This window comes from Anarrhichthys ocellatus, unplaced genomic scaffold, assembly GCF_004355925.1.
Source record: "Anarrhichthys ocellatus isolate YVR2014 unplaced genomic scaffold, GSC_Weel_1.0 scaffold17, whole genome shotgun sequence".
Classification (NCBI taxonomy): Eukaryota; Metazoa; Chordata; class Actinopteri; order Perciformes; family Anarhichadidae; genus Anarrhichthys; species Anarrhichthys ocellatus.
The window spans coordinates 4,010,629-4,035,131 of NW_022280047.1; the positions used below are offsets into that span (position 1 = coordinate 4,010,629).

The 24,503-nt window shown below is 44.7% G+C and overlaps 1 protein-coding gene across 3 annotated transcripts in view; it reads right to left on the reverse strand.

The window, feature by feature from the left end:
• Positions 1 to 12,346: 12,346 nt before the first annotated feature.
• Positions 12,347 to 24,503, reverse strand: part of LOC116388368 (zinc finger SWIM domain-containing protein 6) — a 46,374-nt gene continuing 34,217 nt past the window's right edge. For 2 of the 3 annotated variants that reach the window (XM_031856144.1, XM_031856143.1), the window contains exons 9-14: positions 23,795 to 24,055; positions 22,719 to 22,854; positions 17,279 to 17,436; positions 16,954 to 17,117; positions 16,010 to 16,091; positions 12,347 to 15,897 (exon numbers count right to left, since the gene is read on the reverse strand). In XM_031856144.1, coding sequence (XP_031712004.1) covers positions 15,032 to 15,897; positions 16,010 to 16,091; positions 16,954 to 17,117; positions 17,279 to 17,436; positions 22,719 to 22,854; positions 23,795 to 24,055 — 1,667 coding nt within the window. In that variant the 3' untranslated portion in view covers positions 12,347 to 15,031. The remainder of the gene's footprint in view (positions 15,898 to 16,009; positions 16,092 to 16,953; positions 17,118 to 17,278; positions 17,437 to 22,718; positions 22,855 to 23,794; positions 24,056 to 24,503) is intronic. The other variant, XM_031856145.1, reaches the window with a different exon arrangement.

Consider the following 24,503-nt stretch of genomic DNA (forward strand, 5'->3'; position numbering starts at 1 on the left):
ATGTGTGTGTGTGTGTGTGTGTGTGTGTGTGTGTGTGTGTCATCCAAATCCCTGTCTACAACCCCCTGCTGAGTCTGTACTTACACTTAGGTCATCATGATACAGCACAACAACTTCTCTAGTTGTGCTCATTGACGGAGCTGATGGCTGAGGATGATCTGTATGTGCTACGTGGCCTTCTGCTGTGCTTGCTCACTTTCAGTCTGCAGTCCTGCTCCCCAAAATGGAGGGAATAGTTGACTTGACACACTAGTGATGGAACATATATTGTACTTTAATAAAACATTTGAACTACCTCTACTTTACTTAAAGGGGCACTGCACCAATTACACAAACCATTGTCCTGGGAAGTTAGCTCACATTGAGCGTTTCAGCAACTCATGATTTGAGTCAAGTGATGAAGCATTACAAGATGCACCAATGGTGTGAAATGGTACTTACTGTGTCCAAAGTGGGTCATAGCATGTTTGCACACCTCCCATCCTAATGCTATATTTGGCATTACGAAAATTTGTGTGCGTTGCTGAGACAGAGGATTTTATTTCTGAAAAAGGCCATTTTATTGGGCGAAAGAATGACTCTGTGTTCAAGTTTATTTCTCCCATTGGAGTGAATAGGGGGGCAGTGGTGAAGCCCATGTGACACAGACACACAGGATACATACGGAGGACACAAAGTAAGGGTTGTAGTTGCCATGTGCATATTGTAGAGAGCGGGATTTTGAAAAACTTTGGCGTTGGATGTATAATACGTTGTCACTGCTTAGCCTTTGAAAACAGTTTTAGCCTATAATGTCAGTTCTGTGGCTCTGGAGGGGCCTCAGTGTCTGAAGTCGGAGAAGAAGCCCCCCCCCGACGATGGTCGCTCTACAAACTGGAGGCGTCGAGTCTGAAAGACATGGGTGTTCACCAGGGTCTAATGAAAGACATATCCAGTGGCATTGTGGGTTGTCTAGGATCCAATGTTTATGGAGGGTTATTCAAAGTATGAAAAGCCAGAATATCTCGGCCTCTGCTGCATAAATCTGGATCATTTGGACCTTCCTTTGCTGCATTTGACTTGTTGCTATGTGTGTGTCTGTGCTTGTGTCTGTCAGTGGATTCTTTTTTACACTTTCATGTGGTTGGGTAGATTTTTTTGTATCTATTTATTAAATTATTTTGTTAAATGTTAGTGGTCGCTGTAAGTTAATGTAAAGCACATTGAGCTTACTTGTAAGGAAATGTGCTACATAATTAAAACTGTCTTGCCTTGCCCGAAACACCAGAGAGCACCTTTAAGTATTTCACTTTTATGGTTCTTTATACGCTACTTCATTTCAGAGGGAAATATTGCACGTCTTACTTCATTTGTATTGTATTGTTATGTATTTGATAACAATATTTTACTTGTTACACTACAATGTAAATTTTTCATCTAAACCATATAATCATCTTATAAAATGAGAGACATTGTTATAGACGAACTATCGTATAAAAATTTGCCTTGACCAGCTACAACATTAAAATGCTGCTTAAATGTTAATGCATGAGTAATAATTAATTGATGCACTCCAGTTCATTAAGTACAGTCAGCTAAACTAATACAACAGTTCTGCATAACATCCTACCAGTTTTTGTGCCCGAGAGGTGTTAATCATCAGTTTGAAAGCTGCAGGTGCTGTTGCATTGTGTTGGATTTCACTGAGAGATGTTTCTATTATTTTGTCCTTGATAGAAATGTGTTGGACAAAATATTACAAACACATGACTTCAACTTTTACTTTTACTTCTTTAAAGGACTTCACATAATACTACTTACATTACTAGGTGATGACACATCTTCAGATGGAAAAAGCAATATAACTGCACCCTCAGCTCCACCTGGTGTGCATTTGGTTCTACTCAGGTTTGACTAAGAACAAAGAAATGCGATGCTGTGTCAGATATTACAGGAAGGAATCTGTCAGGGAAAACTTTTGCAAACTCCCCAGAGAAATTTCTGACTTGTAGCCGAGATGATGAAGCCTGCTGCATTGCATGTGTCATCCAGCACTTGTCTGCTACCCCCTCCCCCCCTCTGTGCCTGCATTGATATTTACAGGTTCTCTCAGTGCGCCCACCCGAAAATGAGTTGTGAAAAAGTACAATATATCAAGGCAGCCAACGCTGTCTGCTATCTGAACACCCCGCTGATTTCCCAGATTATCAGGCTTCACACCGGCACCTCAGTGGTAATAAACATGTGCAGTGGAGGTGTGTTGGTGAGAAAAGGATCAACAACAAGGCTAGTCCAACGTAAGGGATTTTTACAGATGGAATTTCAGGATACAATTTGTGCCGATTAGATCAAAAATCAAGATCGATGAGGATGAGAATTTAGTTTAGTAACCAGACTTCTTTGTAGTCGGGTCAACGCAGGGTTTCCCCCCGAACATCAGAAACAGATGGGAAGAAAAAAAGACTACAACTAATAAGCACGTAGAAGCAGCAGCATCTGAGGGGCCAACAGAATGTGGGCTTTGCACTTCACACACATTGGAGACACTTTTATATTTGAGGTGCGGTGGAACAGACAGACTAAGTTACAGGGCTTGGAAAAATAAAAATAAAAAAGGTTTGTGCTTTAGCGCCAGAGAGAATAAGTTCAGAATTTCCCATCATGTAGGGATCAGTGAGTCTAATTAAATGTACAGATACAGCTATGTGGAATACCCACACCACCATCAGACAATAATCACACTATAGCGCCTCACAAATAAGCCTGTGATCCTGCAGCCACATACATCACATATACTCTGGATGTAAAGTTCAAAAATCCGCAGAGGAGTCATGTTGAAGGCAGATGTTGCGCCGTATATCAAGAGTCCCTGCATTACGTTCCTCCTGGGTAAGATGATAAGATGATAAGGCCACGGCCGTCCTGCATGCATGGGCCGGGGGGAGAGGTAATAATCGCAGCGTATAATTCAGGGTAATGAAGGCTCCGCCACTAGATCAGCCATAAAGAATGATAGGGGAGGCAGACGGGGAGGCGTTCACGCATTTGACCTCCACTGGCATCCCTCCACTTTCTATAAATTTTGTGCTGCAGTCTGACTCCGGGCAAAGGAGAGGCGGGAGACGAAAGGAAGGAGATGGGCAGATGTAGAGGAAGAGGGGGAGGGGGAGGAGGCGGGAGAGAGGAGATGAGTGACAGAGCAAAAGAGAGAGAAGGTGCACATGATTTAGCCTCAGCCAAGACACAGGTCAAATCTTGTTCTCTGATCTTTGGAGAAATATACTGTACTTCCTGTGTCCTTTGAGACCAACGGTCCCGGAGAAGCGCTCCATAATGCATCAAGCTGTGTTGAAACTTCTATGAGAAGGGAGACGGATGAAAGCAAGAGCCTCTTTTGTTTTAATTTCTTTAGATTGCAACAGTTTAAGGATTCTGTCAGCTGTGAGTGACAGATGAAAACATCCCCAAAATAAACTACAGCATCTATTACCATCAACAACAACAACAACAACAACACAAAAGGAAACATTGTGCCATCTCTCACACAACTCTCGTCCCTCCCCCTCTGTTTTCACCCTCCAGTTCATCGGTATGCAGGCGGTGTGGCGCTGTACTGTGGGCAGACTGGGCTGCGCTGCTCTCCTCTACATGTCTACTAAATGACAGTAATTATTTTCCTGGGCTGCAGGCGACTCATGCATGTTTTATTTCCACCTCCACCTCCCCCATCTGCCTGCATGGCGATGCATGGCACACACCGTGGTGGAATGGAAAAAGAAAAGACGAAGAAGAAGAAAAAAAAAAACAGCAGAGCATTTTATTTCTCTCCATACCTTCCTATGGGTCCCCACTGGGTTCTCCAGCCTCGGTTCCTTTACTGAGGGGGCCCGTCCTTTAATGGTACCAGAGGGGGTTATGCAGGGACTGACAGATGCTGTTAGGCTGGTCTCATGATGGCCTAGACACAGATAAAGATACCTAATGGTAGTTCACGCACACTGGCTGCAGTTGTAAGCATTTTGCAGCAAAATGGCTACCGTGTTTCAATTCAGGTCCAGGTGTCACTTGGTGTCGGGGGGGGACATCCGTCAGTGCAGTTTCTCTCGATTTCGCCCAACCTACAAAACATTTTCTGCTCTGACAGAACAGCTGATCATAGTTTAAACAATAGAAAACCAACCCTGTCAGAGCTCAGACAAGCTGCCCGATAAATACGTCCTATTAAATCCGGAGAAGGTTGTATCTTTTTTTTTTTTCTCCTTCATGGCACCGTGTTGTGTGTCACACCGTCCTGTGACATGCAGCTCGTTTGGTGCGACTCAGGGGATCTCTAATACCCCTGCAGCTTTCATAATGAACATGTGGCTCCTCTCTCCTGGGCACAATTTAGCGTAATTCATAAGCAGAGGACGGAGCATTAGCCAGATGGTGCTGTGGGTGGCATCCTTTCTCTGGCCATCCATTAGAACTGCGTTGGTGACAAAATTCCAATGTGTGGAGACGGACGAAGGTATCTGATTTCAGCATCCTTCCATTTGTTTATGTGTGTGTGAGGATGTTATAAGTGGTTAACTGTGATCTCTTTAGCGCTGGTTTTCTCAGGGGACACAAGTAAAACAAGTAAAACTTGAGGTATAAATTAACAAATGATTCAATTCCGATTTTGGGAAAATTTTCAGAAATGTATAAGTGCAGTGTCCAAGCCAATCTACAAAACGGAAAGTAAAATTTTGGGGGGTTGTAAGGAGGATACTTTAACCCTTATTACAAAAGACATTGATAATGGTATTAGCCAGGAAACTGATTCTTAAAGCTATAAATCAACATTTGAGTACTTGTAATGTGAAAGGGTTGTTTGTAGTGATGAACCCACAGATAATTATCACCCAACTCTGCAGATCCCCTCAGCTCTATGTGGAGTGTTTTTTAGCATCTTTCAGCACATTGTTACGGTTTTACGAGATGTGACTTTACTGACCCGGTTTCCAGCGGACTTGTTTTTTTTTTTTTTTAGCAAAAATGCTCTTATCAACACTGAACGCTACCTGCCGAGAACCAAACAGCAGACAGACAGAGCTAGCATCTCGCTGGTGAACATAGGGCTTCATTTAGCAGCTAAACGGCCAGGTGGAGACCAGACCAGAGCTAAAAGACAAGGAGAGTCTATACTAGAGTCATATGGCCCAAAGCGTCACTCCAACGTAATGCTATTGTTGCTCGGTGTCTGGTCGATGGCAGCTGTTTGCCAACACGTTATTCATATAAACTATGGCCATCTAGATTTTCAGCTTGTTGAGGAGTTCTGCCACCAAGTGGCAAAAAACAAACTAACAATGCAGCTTTGGGGACTGGGAATAAAACATGACCATCTTGTTTGCGAAAATGAAAATTGACAGCTGTTATACACTTGGGAAAAGATCCCAGGGGAAAAACTCTCATGGGGGCCGTTTTTATATGTTGGGACTAGGAGGCTGTGTGATTTTACTTATGACTACATGGTGCTTGTAGTGTCATAAAGATGATTTGGTTTTATTTATATTGTAAACCAGGGTAGAGTCCATCCAGCTGTTTTTCTTTCTTTGTCCTTATTTGGGTATTAGTTTGTTGATTGTGCTCATGGTATTGAGTATTTTTCTGCCACTGTCCACTAAAAACCACCTATTTCCAAATTGTGTGATGTTGTATGTTTTAGATACACTGAATGACTAATGTTCTTTATTGGTTTAGGAAATGATTATACTTTTTAAGGCTAAATAAAAAAATTTAAAAAATTGTAATTATTTGAAAAATGTATTTTTTTCTCTCTCATGAAAAGTTCACATTTTAGAGATAAAATGTTTGTGTTTGTTGATTTGACCATAAAACTTGCAAGTCAAATTAATACAAAAAAAGAAAGGGCTGATGAATAAAAATCAGGAATTTACATGAGCCGAAGATTAGCAAAAGGCACCCAATTATTTCAACATGTGCATAAATTGAGTGATACCCACACACACACACACACACACACACACACATTCTGATCAGCAACTCAGCCTTGCGTGGCTCTCACTTCGTCAGTGGAGGTGTCAGGGTCCCCATGGCAACTGTATAATGGGGCAGGCCTAATTCAATCCCAGGGGCGAATGGTGGGTCTGGCGGAGACGCAGAGGGAGAATTGGTCTGGGTCTGAAACCTATTCAAGTCAGAGCTGATGTGTTTTAGCTGCCGCATGCTCAGTCACTGAAGAGAAAACATTCTGTCTCCACTCGTACCCAACTTTCGCATTCACTCTTAATCTCTTATTTTGGCATAAATCCTCTTCGCTCTCGTCCTGCTTTCATTCTCTCTCTCTCTCTGATTATTTTCACCTTGTTCCTCCTCAAACCTCGATCTCACTTTCATTCACTCAGAACTGTTTTCTCTCTTCATGACCACTCTTCCTTGCCTCTCTTTCTTCCTCCTTGCTTCCCCCCCTCTATTTCTCTCGCGCACTTGGGCCTCCACTCAATCAATACTTCATACACCCTCTCCGTCTCCTCTCTCTACCTCTCTCTCTGACATTCAGACTCAGAAACCTGATAGGATTTCATTAGTACCTCTGGATCTTGTTGTATTATTGTTATCCCTCTCAGAAGAAGACAGGGATTAGTGCTGGGGCTGGAGACAACTTAAAGTAATAAGCCTGGAGCCAACAGTCCACAATCACACATACGCAGATAGAGCGAACACACACACACACACACACACACACACACACACACACACACACACACACACACACACACACACACACACACTCTCTCTCTCTCTCTCTCTCTCATACGCTCACGAAAAGGTGAGTGGGGAAGGGAAGGAGAGAGGAGGCGTTAAAGACCCACATGCAAAAAGGGAAGAGGCAGCCGGCACACCGTTCCCGTATTGTTATTACCGTAGCAAACCAATCACACAGCTTCACACATGCAGCCCAGTGAGAGCGAGGCTTGTTAGGGAGGGAACAGTTTGTTACAGGGGGAGAATGGTGTGTAACTCCTGTCACTGGTTCTGCATATAGAAAGGCCTGGGACTGGCCCGAGGCTATCTGTGTTTGCAGATGGGGGAGGGGAGGAAGGAAGTGGGTAGATTTGCATCCCTTTGACTCTGTATCTCTAAGCACCAGAGGAGGACGAGGGAGAGGAAGGAGGAGAGGAGGAAGGAGGAGAGGAAAGGAGAGGAGAGGCTGTGTGAAAACACCAACAGTGATACAGGGAAAACTGTTGGCTGCTTGCTGTCGCTGATTGGTGCCGTCGAGCTCTACTCATGCAGGAGTTTAATCCACTCTGATTTACATACTGTAGTGTTCGCCACAGTTGCACTTGACGTAAAGTGTTTTTCACTAATACAAGCCCAGCCATACTCATGAGAGGGAGGGAGAAGATCTAGAGCTGTTCACACAGCCATGCACAGGCCCCGAGATTGGCCATTACATTGACTTGAATAGATTTCTTGTGTGCATGAATAGCCCAGTGAGAAGAAAAAGAAAAAAGACTATGTTTCCTCTCCATGGGTTCATATTGATATTCATAGTGGCTCTCCACACCGAGAGCACAAATGTCACTGAAAACGGCCTTGATATATGCTCTCATTCTCTCCTCTTCCTGTCGCTCCATCCCTCTTTCTCTCTTTCCCCTTCTTTGTTCCTTGTTCGCCGGACGCTTGCTGCCTGCTGCCGGAAAGAAAAAGGGAAAAAAAGAGCACAGTGGATGATGGAGTGAGTGCGGGACACCACGCTGTTACTCATTTAGGCTTTTAATCAACCAGCGGTGGAATGTTGAAGCCGTCTCTCCACCTGTAAAGCCTGCTAACCTTGACTATGGTGCTGTTTATTTCTGCGGTGCTGCCCTCACTATTAAATGCCACACTACGGGGCATCTGACGTCATTATCAGCTCAAAACTCATCTCCATCCTTATCAAAGTGGGCCATTGCCATACCATAGAAAAGTCAAATGCAAAGTAGGCGTGAGGTCCTGTTGCATGTTTGCGTTCTTTCTATGAAACATATTAGGCGAGGACAAGAGGAGCCAAGTAGGTTTTTCCTCCATTTCTCAGCATTCATTGTGACATTATAAACACTGGCAGACGGATTTAGAGCATTTGGACAGGCATCCGGCAGAGTGTTGGCAATAACAGTGAGAGATGAAGTGAAAGTATTTTCGGGTGGGAGCACTCGGGGGTCGCAGGTGCATAAATCACTGTGTATTTGTTAATTGTCCTTGGGAATCATTGGACGACAGCACTGTTGGCTCAGGTTTTTGCGGCTGAGGCCGGGAAGCAGGCACGGTGCACGGGGATAACCGTCGAGCAAGTCGTTTGGTTCTCAGCTTTTTAACAAAAATATCCTAACTCACCCATCAAGAGGCTGACATTAAGGACCTTTGAAAGGGAAACTAACTACTCACACTGCTTGCTGTGAGGTGCATTTGAAAAAAAAGAGGAAAAACTTTGTTGTGAAAGAGTCAAGAGCGCAATTCAGTAAAAACGATATGCATAAAACAAACACCGGATGAGGCCCTGCAGAGTAGCAGCACATTTCAGGACCCAGCTCCCCCGATCTGGTGGTAATTCAAATGACATTTGGCTGACTTGTTATACATAGCTCAATATCTTCCAATAGCTTATACTGATTACCAATATTGGAACCAATAAAACATTTGTGGGCCAGAAATTGTGAAAGAATAAAATGAAATGATGTGTGTAACTTTGCTCTAACGCTTTATGTCCCTCCGCGGCTCGTTCCGCTCTGCCTGAAAACGGCGAGAATGTCAGAAGGGATAAAAAAGATGGCACCACAGTGTGTGCTCAGGGTGTAAGTTATGGCCGTAACTTTCTCACTCTGTCAGGCGCTTTAACCGTCTGTCCTGGAGGACACATTAACTTGGTATCCTTAAATAAAGTCCTTTAAATAAAGCTGGGGGAGTTAAATAATGAGAAAGCTGCTCCCACTGTCCTTTCTGCTTTTAAATGAACCTCTGCCTTTCTTATTAATGTCCCCTTATCGCTCATCACAGCCACTGACCCGCTGCTGTAACCCTTTTCCACTCAACCACATGAGAAGCTCCTGCAAGTGGTCGCCGCAGAAATAATTGAGGGCAATTTTCAAATTAAAATTTAAACCCCTCGTCCATCTTCATGCACTGGGAGGGAGCGGAGCGGAGGGGTTTGGGGGCTGATGACTTGATCAGGTTTTGCGCGCCGGGCAGGTACTCGGGCTGGGCGAGGTGGGATGATGAACGAGGGGCATTAATCTCTGTGACAGAGAGAGAGGAGTTAGCAGTGGTGATAGCAGCGCTAACGGCTTTAATTAGCATTTAATCAGACGCCTCGGGGCTGATGGAGGGGGAGAGAGGAGATCAAACTCCAGCGGCCCTCTGTAAGAAGAGGAGGAAAGGAAGACAGTCCCTGTGGTAGCCGGGCTGATGCTGCAGGCTGTGTTGAAGAACACATGCCTATGATCCTTTTTTTTGTACTGTAATGACAGCAAGCTGGATGCACCACAAAGGCCCTTAGTGTTAGAAGAACATTGTAGACTCTCAGATACCCTAAACGTTCAGGCTGTGGGCTTTTCCCTCGATGGTTTGACTCCACAAGTACTGAAAAGATTGTTTTCAGAGAGGGAATAGGGATGAATTCTGGGGTGCAAAGCATATTCATGGACCCCAGATATACCAGTTATAGAGTTGTGACGTTGGAGAAGTTGTTTTTCAGGATCCAGGGTCCTGAAGTTTCGGTAATTTTCTTCATAAACATTGTTAGATGACATCTAAGGGTTAAACATAGTTAAATCACCTGTACAAATAATGAAAATATCTGCTAAAATTCAAAGTGAGAAGCCTATAAAATGTTGGAAAAGTCAAGTAGCTCTCAAAGAGTATTCCTGTCAGAATCATCCAATCACTGTCTTAAAGTTTTGTTGCATGCAACGTGTTACTAACAGGGAGCGAAGGCAAGCGGAGAGCGGAAGCTACATTTTGGATGAATTTTGCAGCTAGCAGTGCTTTGAAGCTACTGCAGCTAAGGATCATGGGTATTGCAGAATTTAGAGTCCACAACTACGAACAGGATTTCTCGTGACCCACAGATAGACAGAAGTGTAATCCTATATTTCCACAAACCGCAGCTGCAGCCTGCACAGCGGACATAATGCGTTCCAGCAAAGAAGAGAACAAAGAAACGCATTCTGTGTAAATTCCAAGATAAAAAAGTAAAGACATTTGTGAGTTGATTAGATTAGAAATGGCCTTTGAAGATGCATCCTGCTGCTGGATAACAGGTAGAAGAAAAAACGTTTTCACTATTCCAACTAGGCGCACGGGGAGCGCTGAGTGAACAAATCACGGATGGACTGCTGAGGCCATAATGGGGCTGAAAAAATTTCTCATGTGATTTCTGATGGCCATAACATAAACACAGAGCGTTATCCAGGCTAATCACACTGCTGTACAGGCACAGGGCACAAATACAATCCGGCAGAGAACAAAGGAAGAGAACCGGCATATACTGCATGTACTAATGAGGGAACAACAACCAGATGAGTGGGGTAGCGCAGGTAAGGTGATCCAATGGGCAGAAGACTGGCTGGGTCTGAAACAACAAATGACAAGACGGAATGAACGACATACTTGCAGAACCAGCGCTCTGTAGATCTAACTGTGTGAGACTCACTGTTATCTGCAGATCATGACTTTTAACGTAAAGATATAATGAAAGGTACACTGCATTTTGCTTTGCAGCACTTCCCATGTCTTAAATCTCACACCCAACACTTAGCTTTGGGTTTGGACTTGAAGATATGCTTTGTATAGGTGAAACTGTAGAACAGTTCTACAGGAAAACAGTCTAGGCCTTGATGTTGTCGGCATGAGTGTGTGAAAGAGATGGTGCAAGAGAGGGCGCGAACGCCCTAGATGGGAGTTTTGATGGTGACGGTGAGGAAGAGGGCTTTTGGCATGAAAGGGGCCGGTGTGTGATCATGATGTCATTAGGAGTATACAGTAAGACAGACCGGAGGAGGCTGCTGCACCGCGCTGCACCCAAGGGACGTCATTACCAACTGGACCTGAGCACAGGTCAGACACACAGGAAGTGGTCTCCTGCACATACACACACACACACACACACACACACTAACAAGTGTACGCTTACCTGCATGGATACACACAAACATGAGCGCTTTTATGCTCTGACACACACACACACACACACACACACACACACACACACACACACACACACACACACACACACACACACACACACACACACACCATTACTCACAGGCAGGCATCCATCACATAAGAAATGGACAGCTCAGTCTGTCCAATGACAGCAGACAGGCGCTTTTGTTGCTAAACCTGACGAATTCCTCAATATCTAAGCGGACACCTCTATGGACAAATGTGCCTCATTAAGGAGCGCACACAGATGGACACACACACACACACACACACACACGTGGACTGAGAGCTCGTGCTGTGCGAAGTTGCGGTGTGTATACCGGTGTAGTCGCCTGCGCTTCATTACTGTTCACACACAGACAGTTGCAGTGTTTTTGTGTCAATGTTTAATGAGGGGCTGGGAGTCTGGGGACCTTACTGCTGTCAGGAGCTCCTGTAGTCTGGAGCTACCACCTGTTCACATTCACTCCCTTAAAGGCCTAAACACTAACACACACACACACACACACACACACACACACACAAGAAGACAGGCACACACAGGCACGCAAACAAGCAGGAGCACACGCAAAAACATGTCTGTACAAACACACACACACCTGACAAACAACATACAGTGATTTAGTCATCCTGTGGCTCCACCGTCAGTGTTCGATGCATGTAAACAGGTTACTGTGGTTGGCTGAGCCGGGCTCCCTGACAGAAGCTACAAAGACCACGGGAATATCAATTGATTCATTTCATATTCCTCGTCAGCTCGGCCGAGATGACAGCATGAAAGCTGCTGCCAGTGAGAGTGATCCCTCTCTGGCTTTTTTCTGACACCGCTGTTTGATGGAGATCTGAACGGCCCTGACGCCGATGCTCGCCTTCAAGCTTGCAGGCCGCGTCCCGTAACAATCCACGACACACGTTCGGAGACCAAAGTGCAGCTGCACAAAAAAAAAAAAAAAAAAATCCTGGGTCAGGATGCAAAACAAAAAGCAGAAGGAAGTGAATATACATTTCAAAAAACTAACTTTTATTAAAACAAAAAAACAAAAAAAATCAATTATTGACTCATTAACAAGATTATAAAACAGTGATTTAGTTACATAAATAAATTGATATCGGTGTATCAAATCTTAATTTCATAAGCATGTATACATGGGTCATTGTAATAAATAAAATGGGAGAGCAAAAGATTCCTACACAAACAAACAAACAAACAAAAAAAGAAGAAAAAAAAAACAGCTAGAAAGACTCAGAGGAAATTGTTTCTGAAGAGAACAAGAGACACTGGACAACGTATTTTTTCACCAAACACACGTGAGGAATTGCTTTGTTAAAGCATGAGTTACACAGCCATTCACTTACTAATTAAGGACACTAAAGCTGGGACCAAGGTGGGTCGTCTCTCACCTCTTAGAACGCGTTTGGTTGTTAGATAGATCTCCTGTTTGGTTACTTTAAAGCGTTAAGACAAGGCAAGAGAAAAGGCTGCTTTTATCTTTAATGAACACAAGATAGAAAAGAGATGCACAGAGAAAAAAAGAAAAGAAAAATCAGACGTATAAAAAAAAAAAAAGGCAAGTAATGATAGGACAGCTGAACATTGCAGAGGAGACACTGGAAGTGCTGCGGTGTATGAAAGGGAGATCTGAGGAGACTTGTTTCTTTAATCTCAGCTAGATAGAACCTGTGCATAATTATCAATACGAGTCTTGTTGAGTTACACAAGTTACTCTGACAAGGGTTGTATTAATGCAACATGAGGCAGAGGCCTTAAATGCATGTAAGGCTGGACACATGATACATGATTTTGAACCAGATTCACCTCCAATTAGGTCCTGTATAAAGCACATTAACAGTTTTTCCCAGTAGGATCCTATGGGAAACTAGGCTAGTGCAACAGCTTACATGCATAATCAAGTCCTGTATTGTGTTTTCAAACGTGTATCGACCTATCAAGTAGTCTACCTCCTCCCTCTTTCTATGCTCAGCAGGAATGAACAACAATGTCTTTCTCCGCCATCACCAGTCTGACTCAACCTGCATTTCATGACGGGATCCAGCGTCTCAAGTATGAACATATGAGGCCTTGTGAGTCCAAAAAGCAAGGTCAGTCTAGTCCTTCTGATATGTTCGGTTTTCAACAAAAAGACCAAAAACAATCAAATAAAAAAATAGAAGACAAAAGAGAGAAGGAGAGCCAGAGAGAGAGAAAGAGAGAGAGAAAGAGAGAGAGAGAGCAAACTACAGCGGCTTCAAGTATTTCACATTACATAGAATACTCTGTATAAATTAGTTAACATATACTTTCAGATCCTCCATATTCAGACATATACTATGGCATATATACAGAGTACAATAAATGCTCGCTCATGTTGTGTCACGTTTTTGTCTTTTTTCCTGTAGTCAGTCGATCATTTGTTCCGCCTTTTTCCTGTGTAGAGAAATCCCTGAGAACGTTCTGGTTGACAATTACTGAAGGTTCCACACAATGAACTTTAACAGTAGAGAGTCTAATTTCTATGATTCACATGCACAGAGGGAAATGACACTGGCCTGGTCTGAAAAATACCGTACAATGGTGGCTGTTGGAGATGAGAAGGGGACTGACACACTGACACATTTTCAAGGTCTGTTAGAGCCAATTGTTTTTTTTGGGGGGGGTAAGTACCGATGCCGGGGCAGTGACGTGCAGCAGCGCCAAGCTCAGAAACACTTGGCGGGAGTCTGACTCCACATCTCCTCGTAACCTTGGTCTCACCAGTGACTCTTCTGTTTCATTAAAACTGTCAGCTATCACACAGTAGATGGTATACGCATCATGACAGCAGGAAAGGAGAAAAGAAAAAGGGGAGCAGGTTCAATACCGTATCGTGAGGTAGTCGTCTCCCTCTGGGTATCTACTTCAACTATGTTATTTAGTTAAGAATCACAGCTGTTCTACATTTCATTAATAGAACAATAATACTCTTATTATCTTTGCGTAATGTGCCTTTGCTGTAGCGCCTGCGTACTGCCCTCTTGTCTAAAAACATCGTTATGGAGGAGGGGAGGATTACAACAATAACAACAACACGAGTTAGCTAAGAGCGTTGTGTGTAATGGAGCTAGTGCCTGGGACCCAGAGAAAACTAATGGCTGCTCAAGTGCTGCTGCTGCTACTGCTGTGTCTAAAGAAATGCTGATGGCGGCTTTCTGTCAGTGCTAACCCGAGCTGTGCCGAGCCGAGCCGAGCTGGGATGTGCAGTGCTGCCCAGCGCCCACCGGTGAGGGCCTGGACAGAGGGAGGTGCTCTGTGTGGTTTAAAGCCTTAGTTTCTCTTTGAGGATGCCGAGACATAGTTTTTTGTTTCTTCTTCTTCTTCTTTTTTAATATTTTTCATGAGTGCTATTGTAAAAGGGCTTCAGCCACTTGACAACATATAACTCAACATACACTGGAAAAGGGGGGAAATAAAGATGCTTTAAATCATAAAAATAAAAAGAACCCAAAAAAAAAGCCATTTCACTTTTCATTTTCCTCTCGCACACATGTAGAGAAATACACACAACATTCACAACGTGACAAATTTCCTCTCTTCTGAAAAATAAAAACACTTCTGTACACATAGTAGTAATAATATTATTAATAATAATAATAGTAATAATGTTTATAACAATAACAACAGCAAGAACAATAATACCGCTTGTGGCTCTGTTGATTTTTTTGTCATCTTTTCCTTTCTCATTTTGCTTCATTCTACAAGTCGCATCCCTCGTTTTACGTGTCTATTTTATACGTCCAAAAGAAGTTCAAAAGGCAGACTCAAGTTAATAGAAAAGTACTAGAGTGGAGAGGGGAGCTTTCGGTGACCCCCCCAGCCTCACCCTCAGCCGAACCTCTCCCTCACAAGCATCATTAGTTTCTTTTTGCCCTTGTAGATCTGTTTCAGGTTGTCTATGAACTGGGTGAACTGAATGTGTCCGTCGTGAGCCATCATGAATGTCTCCCGGGCCTTGCCCAGGAACTCTATGAACTCGCTGTAGTGGCGCGGGCTGATGTGTGTGAGCCGCGAGTGTGTGGTGTTGATGTACGCCCCGATGGTTGCGTCCAGCAGCTGCCTGAGCGGCGCCTTGTCCAGGGACATTAGCTTCCCAGAGTTCCTGCGGCTGTGCAGCGCCGACACCAAGCCCGGCGTGGTCAGCGTGCACCGCCGCAAAATGTCCGAGAGCACGGTGGCGCACTTCACGCTCTTGACCACCAGGGGGATGACGGCGGCGAGCTCGTTCTTGCCCAGCGAGTGGCTGAGCGCGCAGGCCCAGAGCACGTCGTTGATCGCCGGGTGCGTGTCCTGGTTGTAACTGAGGTTCAGGTGGGCCATGGCTAACGTCGCCAGCTTGTACGCCCGCATCGGGTAACCGCGGTGCTCCATGTAGCGCGCTATAGTGAACAGCTGCGTGTAGCTCATCCCCGTCGCCGCCGCGTCCAGTACAATCTGGTAGGCTGTCTCGAAGGCAATATGGTCCTTTTCACAGAGTGTAAGAGCTGAGAGGGCGCAGTTCTGGGGGTCCTTCATGGCACATTGCAGGGCGAGGGTGCGGGCGGATGACGCCAGGTTCTCCTGCTGGTGGCAGTCCAGGTGGAGGCGTACGATGGTGCTGTTGGACATGACAGTGGTGGCCACGATACTGGTGGCCTCTGTGGGGGTGAAGAGGGTGAACCAGCTCTGCATGATGCTGTCCAGTGCGTACACACCTGGCAGACACGAACGGGACAGAGTGAAGAGAAAATGGGGAGACGAAGTGATTAGATCGAGCGCGTCTTGAAAGAATCAAGCAGAAACATTCAGGTGGCCAGGCACACTCACCCACTTCGGTGGCACACGTGACTAACCAGCGCACCATCTCTCTCCTCCTCCAGTTTAATGTGGACAGAGTTATTCTCATCACCTGAGGAAGATGGAAAAGAAAGACTGACAGGTGAGTTGGAGAGGAAACACTTGAAACAAAATTAAACTTGGAACATCTACGGTATGGTTGAATGACTGAGGGCACAGATTGTATTACATTTTCAACGATCATTACACAGGGACTCATTTTTCCGTGGTTGACTTGTCATCAAAGATACTCAAACCTTTCTCTCCGTTTCACTTCACGTTTCTATCTCGTAACTGAGGGACACTATGAGGATGACAGACCCTCAAGCAAATCATCGAAGTATATACTTATATTATAGGTGTGGGGACATTACAAGGAATGTAGTCCAGGATTGGTTTCCTACAGCACTACAGGCTTGCTTGATGTCAAGGAATGTCTGTGTAAAATACAAATACCAACAATCACCCTTTACAAAAAGCACAATCAAAATAAAGAATGACTGCAATTAAAATGACGGAAAAAAGTCGGCTTTAACCCTTTTTCGTACATTTTCAGAAAGTGAAAGGATACACAGTGTTGCATCTGTAATGGTATAAGGTGGACATCTCATGGGAGTCTTGAGGCCTGGTGATCGCGCTGCATGTCACGGAGGAATATAGAGCCGTTTAACAGGAACAACTGCACCCTGTGGTGAACATACAGTTCCCTTACGACGTTCCCACATTCCAAGACGATAACACCACCACAACCTTTTCAAATTTCATGAACACCAGCACAAAGTGCTTCCGTGGACCCCACAGATCTCAAACATAGCGAATCATTATGGGAACGTGTGCAGTAGATTTCATCCTCAAAAGCTGTAAACTGTCCTTGTACAAAAACGATCAAATATCTATCATTTCAAGAAAGTCAAAGGAGGAAAGTGTTCCCGTACCTGCAGTCCCAGCTCCAGAGAGACTTTGAGAAGCGTGATGTCAGGCAGGCTGTCCATCAGAGTGGCGATCTTGAACGCATCTTGTGCCAGTTTGAAGATATGAGACGAGGAGTGAATGTTTTTCTGGATGGACTCCAGGACCGTCTCCAGCTTGCGACTGTCACCTAGAAGGGATTTGAACAAAAGGAACGCTTCAGACTGTTGCTGATACTCATCCGAGAGCCTTCACTAACACAGAGTAAGTTAGCAGCGTGGACTGTTTTCTTTTGTTTACTGTGTGCAATGTGCGTTTGGTTCCTGTGTGTGTTTGCGAATATCTCCGCACCTTTGGCAGCGGTGAGCATGGTGGAGGCCAGCTCACACTGCTGAGACTCTATGTGGCTCAGGGTGAACCAGCGCGGGTAGCGGTTGGGCACCACGGACACGATGTGGTGGGGCCGTGACAGGTCACCGGACGAGGCCGTCGACTCCAACACCGGCAACCTGATGGAGAGACAGACACGGAAAATGAGATCCACGCGAGGGCTCACTTTTAAATGAGCATTCAGCAGAGCATGAAAAAGAATAACGTAGGCAAAGGAAAGATAGAGTGGCAGAGAAATAGAGTGAATGATAATCAGAGACACCAAAGGTCCACGAATCATCAAAATCCCGGTGAAATCAGACAGACAGAAACACTGTACAGACAGAGAAACTCTTCATTATGACGGTCTGAAAGTGACTTCAAAATGAAAATGGCTTTAGTGATCACAGGGGGATTACAGTTCGCCTATTCCTGCAATTTACTTCCAGCCTAGTATCTAATCACCTAGAAACCAAGGTATAATTAGTATTTTCTTCACTCTAATTGGTCATAATGAAGTCAGAGCCGTGCAACACCTGCTAGTGGATGAAGGGGCTCCACTAGTTTCTCTCTCTGTCTCTCTCATTATAATAATACCGACTGGGCCAAGTCTTCGCCAGCACCACCGCCATTACCACTGTGGCCGGCTCATCTCCTATTCTGCTTCACTTCTCTTCCCTCCGCTCCCACCTCAGTTTCAAAGGTCTTTTTTCCTTCAGAAGACAGCACAACCTGGCCTTCTCTCAGCCAATCACAAAGCTAATTGAGTCCATGGGGAAATTAAGGAATTCACCTTCCAGCCCCGTAAGGCTGGACACACATCAAACAAATACCGACACACATGAATGAAGAGTGCCAGCACACACACACACACACACACACACCCCCCCCCCCCCCCCCCCACACACACACACACACACACACACACCTGCCCTTTTTGAAAACACATCAAAGCAGCCCGGTAAAAGCAATGTGATGCTAAATGCCAGTTTCAATTTCAGAGCAAAGAGCATGTGATATTGTTGCCACCCGAGTGAAGGCATGCGCAAAAAACAGCCTCTTCTTCACTCGCTTTTGCCCGAGAGGACACACGCGGGGCTCGGAGCGAGAGAGGGAGGGTAACAAAAACCCGGTCGTGATGCGCGCGGGTGCGAACACTGACGCTTGGTGTAAAACGGAGGTGTTTGGAAGCCGTGGCAACAGCCGGGTTCAATCCACAAACATCTAAAGAGCTGCTAAAAGCTTCCATCACACTGGGGCCTTCTGGAAGATTCCTGGTGTGTAGCAAAGCAAAAAAAAAAAAAAGAAAAAGAAAAGTTCCCTGGGTAAAGATGGAGGCCTCATCAACATTCCTGTCTTTGTTTGGTTTTCACTAGAGAGCCAGAAGCCTCCATTGGATCGGAGCTTGAGAGGCCTGGGTTGCTGAAAAATAACCTCCTCTGAATGTTAGGGAGAAAAATCCATACTGGGCTATTGTTCCATGAGAAACAAGCAATATATATATATATATATATATATATTTATAAAGAAATGTGTATGAAAGAAATCGTAATGGGCCGCTCTGAAGCATTCATTTTAAGCACAAGTACAGTACATCGTGCTATGGGTGCATTCCCATTGAGGAAGCTTGTAAACTACAGCAAAATGGTGAATGCTGGTTATAAACATGATCATCTTCTCCAAGCAATAACACTATACAAACTCTCAACTCAATGACAAGTGTGCTTAAAACATCAAATTAAACTCGTATGTCTTCACAGCACTGCCATGCCTGGGTATTATCAATGCTGTATGAAACACTAACAGCGAGCTGGAAGAGGCAATCGATCCCTCTGCGAGGCATTAAGGGAGGGGGGGGGGGGGCAGCTCTGATGTCAAACGGGTCCTGTGGCACTGTAGCACCCTGTCACGTCTGAACGCAGCACGGCAGTGCTCATCGTACCAGAAATACTCAAAGGTGACGATGTGGAGGGAGTCTGCAGGGGACCATGGAAGTGAAAAGCGAAGGAAGAAAGAACGAGATGTTGATAAAAAGCAGTCGAGACAGATTTTCACCTAAATCCTGAGGCCCTTGGGGAGCTCTGGTCAGCATCACCACGACAACTGACCTCTCTACCTCATGCTCCTTTCCCCCTCCGACTGTAAACACGCTTCACTTCTACAATCCATCAAGCCCACATCTATCAGCTAAGCGTCACATCCGCTGGAATACCTCCACTGTATACACAAGCCCAAAGTTGAAAGCCCTTCATAACGCCTGACAGCAGGGATCAAGTCCCGCACGACCCAAAACGTAACCCCTCATTGTAGTTCACCCCTCTTAAGTGCATTGGATGCTTGAAATGACGTCTGCTTCGGCTGAAGCATTGTCTTCTACACAGCAAATCAGGAAGTCCTCACTGTCAGGTGAAAAGCTCAAACATCTCAGTTCTCTGTTATAAAAAGCCTTATTTTTATCTTGACCTCTGTGTATTTTTTTTGTTTATAAAAAGTTATATATATATATATATATATATATATATATATATATATATATATATGCACGATAAAAATAAGGCTTTTTATCACAGAGAACTGACATAGTTGAGATTTTCACCTGACAGTGAGGACTTCCTGATTTGCTGTGTAGAAAACATATATTATTGGTATTAGTAGTAGAAGTAGTGTCACTAGTATCATCGTCATTAAAATGATTATCATCGGTGTATCATCAGTTACAGTATGTGTCCAAGTACACTCAAGCTCAGTAATTAGGGAACAATTTTGAGGTACTCTCACTTGAGTTGCTTGAGTATTTCTACTTTTTGCTACAACTTCATTTTGTAAAACTCCACTCCACTTCAGAGGGAAAATATAGTATACTTTTTTTTAACCATTCCATCTGTTTGCCAGCAGTAGTTACTGGTCACTTTTCAGATACGGGTTCTATTCACAGAGCATAGGATCAGTTTATAAAATATGATGCGAGACTACCCAAGACCATGTGTAGCATTTAGCTTCCCCTCAACCAGACGCTGATGAAATGCTGCTTACATGTTAAGCGTCAGTAATGATACATTAATAATAGAATAACTGAATACAGGATTTTTACTTGTAATGGAGTATTTTTTACAGTGTTGTACGGCTACTCTAACTTTGGAAAATAATTAAAATACGGCCTCCACTACTGTAACAATGGATTCCCTGCATTTTAATATGAAGTTTTTTCAAATAATACAATTTGCATCTTAAAGTAATGAAAATATTCAAAAAAGTATTATATTATACTTATACTTTCATGGGGTACCAGACTATGTAGGGCTACACAGGTTGGCCTAACATATAGAAAAAGACATGTCAGCTACCTGCGAGTGTCACCAGCTTGTCATTGTATTAGTTTATCCCCAGACTACAGCTACAATATACAGCGCTGTACATTCAAAGATTCTGGATTAAGCAGGGGAAATTGAGGGGTGACCGTGGCTCACTGGGTTAAGAGGGTTGTCTGGCAACCGGAACGTCAACGGTTCGATCCTGGCAGCCCACTGCTCCCTATATACAGGGATGGGTCAAATGCAGAGACAAATTTCCCCCTTAAAGTTATCAACATAGTATAATAAATTTAAAAAAATAAAAATTAAAAAAGGATCAAAGGTTGTGGAATACAGCGAGGGTTTAGATTCATTAGCATTGGAAGACTCGTATCTCATATGGAAATCTCATATGAAAACAGACGGCAGGGATTTGCCTCTTTGGCTTCTAAAGAGTTGCAATAAGGACAGTCTCTGGAGAGGCAGCGAGTTTCTTCTTCTTCTGTGGCTGCAGTCAAATTCTGGGCAGCGCGTGAACCAAGTAGGCAGCTCCTCTGTTTTTGTGTTGGCCGCTCACACCAAGACCATCTCACAGCATATGCTGCTCTCACACGCTTTAATTAACTACGTGCACAAACACACACATACACACACTTTAAAATACTGGATATGCATTGGTGTATGTATGGAGGCCGTCTGACTTCCTCGTGTTAAAGAAGAAAAAAATAAGAAATTGGTTTGAGAGCAACTGCGAAGGAGAAGACAAACAGAGAAACAAGTCGAACAGTGTGTGTGTGTGTGTAAATGAGCGAGAGTCTCTCTCTCTCTCTCTCTCTCTCTCCTTGTATCAATGATAGTGTTATAATGGATCCATTAAAATAGCCCTGGTTCCTTTACCTCCTCTATATTTAACTGTCCGCCGTCCCGTGGGAGCGGGGAGGTATATGCTATCATATTACACTACGCTACATTACACACATTCATTATGTGCTGAGTAGACACCCCTGGCTCCCAGGAGCACCCATAAGTGGCCATATTATTCTAAATCGCCAGTTTCACACCACAAGAGTGAGGATGGAGGAGGCGAGGGGAGGAAATGGGGAAGGTGAAGGGAAGTAACGAGGCAGGGAGGGGAGCGGCTGACTCAGGGAAAACAGGTTTGGGACTCGGGTTTAGAGGCGGGGGGGGGCACCCAGCGGTTGGATGCGCAACCTTGACACCACACAGAAAGCCAACCGTGATGTTTTGGGTTATTTCAACCCCTGACGCCTCCTAACTGGTTAACTGGAGGAAAGTGTGAATGATGCGTTTGTCATCCTTTTGTTCCACATTTGTCCAACTGTGACACGCGATGGTACGAGCCAGAAAGAAGAAGACAAAAAAACGCACTTATCATACATTCACTAATCATTTGCCAGTTTCTCAGCGATGCACTCTAAGCTTTGTAGAAACACAACAAACATCTTTCCAACACTGCCCTCTCCCTGTGTGTGTGTGTGCTTCTTCCTCATTACAGCCACACTAATTACACTCTCATTAATGTAATTAATATTCACTGATCCAGCTCCCACTAGTCACAACATCAAAACACAGCAGCGCAGACTGATTAACACACATACACATGTACACATTGTCCACAGATGAATACAAGCAGGAGCTTAATATAGAGAGATCACATAGAAAACGCACAGTCAGATCCACAAACGGGGCAGACCCCCCCCAACTAAACACACGTAAACACATGGACAAAATGCTCTATATTTTTACCATCCTCCAATAATAACCATGATTCAGCCACGATGACTGACTTTTAAGGTTCGGGAGAGCATGCAGGAACAGGAGAGATCACTTTTGTTTGTTGTGAAGCTAGTTACTTACAAATCTGAATGTGATCCTCCAGTTTCAGGTGGTTAAAAGTCAGATGATCACAATAAATTGCTTTGCAAAGTAAACCATGTTTAAGAGTTTTACGTAGTCATTTTTTTTAAAGGCTCCATTAGCCCAAACTTCGGAGGATTTGCTTAATCCCAAGATCTTCAAATGAAAATCAATAAATAGTGATTTGCAAGGTTTTGACAGGATGACAGCAACACACACAGGTGCACACACACGCACACACACTTGGGACCTACCGCATGGCTCTCAGTGCAATTTTGTACGCCAGTTCAGCGTCGTGAGGTAGGAGAGAGGTGAAGAGATAGCGGGCAAATGTGTGCATGGGAACACTCTCTCTGTGGACGATCTCTCCAAGGCCAGAGTACGGACCAGCTGCTCCAAAGAGAAAGAGAACACACAGTTAATGACGGAACAAAGAAGTGGAAGAAATTCACTAATAATACAATTATCTCCTCAGGTCAATTAATGTTATGGTATTGTATTAAGGTTTATGTTATATATACAGTATAACAAAGAACAAGTGAATTATTATTCTGTGTTTTTTCCATAGCACCCTGAGGAGTCACTCATCCCTCGCAGCCAGGAAGCGACAAAGCCACGCGGCATTAAGACAAACTGTGACGTCAAAAAAACATATGGTCCTGTGTGTGCAGACTGCGCCTCGCACTCCCTCCCACCCCCACCTCTTCCTGCACTTCCCCTCGTCTCTGGTGGGTTATTTTAAACCCCAACAGGCTCCTAAGCCACAGACCACATCACACAGTGGCACGGCTGCAGCCTCCAGGGGCCCGCAGAGGCCTCAGAGCCTGGTGCTCTATTAGGGACGGAGCCAGAGGTGGGTGGTCGCGCCGGGGCCGAGGCAGGGCTGGGGTTAGGGTGGGGACTGGAGTGGGGTTTGACTGGGCCGAGCCCCTTCAGGACGTGTCCCCTCCCCCTCCTCCCTTTCCCATAACCAAACCTCACTCTGCTCCAGCCCCAGTCCTGTAAATGTACACACTGCTGTGTGTGCACGCATGTGTGTGCTGACACAATACCCCTGGTGTTACTGTGTAAAGAGCTCATTTTGGTCTGGCCCAGGGCAGCTCAGCCTCTATTTGCACCACAAAATGAAAGGATAATAAATAGTGAGACAGAGTCCAATGTGTTTTTTCCTGTTTTAGCAAGAATATGTAGGCCCCTGTGCGTGGGAGGGAGAGAAAAGGAAGACAGAGGAAGGGTGTCTCTGTGTGTCCGTATGTGTGGAGACTGCTGGGAGATGTAAATGAAATAAAAGGGCCAGTGATGGTGAAATATTATCCGTTAGCTCCCTCACCCTCTAGCAGAAAGACGGCCTGTTTACGGAAGATTTTGACCAGGGAGTCGTCCAGTTCCACTTCCTGCAGCTTGGCCAATAGCTGCTCTTCGTTGCGACACACCTTCTCTTGAGCATACAGCCCGTCGGGCATCACCCGCTGCTGGCCCAAGCCAATCAGAGCCGTCTCCACCGCCAGCGCCACGTACGATTCGCCGTCCCCCAACAATCGCTGCACGGGCATTCGCTGGAGCTCTGCTCGGCTTATAACGCTGGAGCAGTCTGTGGAGGGGAGAGAGAGAGGAAAGTTAGACAGCTGAAACAGGGTTGGCATGTAGCGGTAGCCAAATGTCTGTGTTATTCTCTGAGGTTTTGGACACTAGATGAGTCCGTCCCGTATTGGAAAACCACTGTGTCAGTAACATAGCAGAGGTCTGAACCCAGCGACCATTCAAAATAAAGACCAACGCCTCAGGAGCATTCCTCTGTTCAACTCTCTACCTCAGAGGAGAGGGCTATTTCTGTGAGCAGGGGAGGCAACGAGGGACAGAGTGATCGCGGAGCATAGGAGAGGAGAATTTAAAAAAAAAAAAAAAAAAAAGAGGAGGCATGATAAGAGAAGACAAAGAGACTGAAGGTGAATCTGCACTTAAACTATGCTTTCATTTGCATTCTAATGCAAGTAGAGAAATATGAAAGACCTGAAAAATATGTCTCATTATGCAGCTAC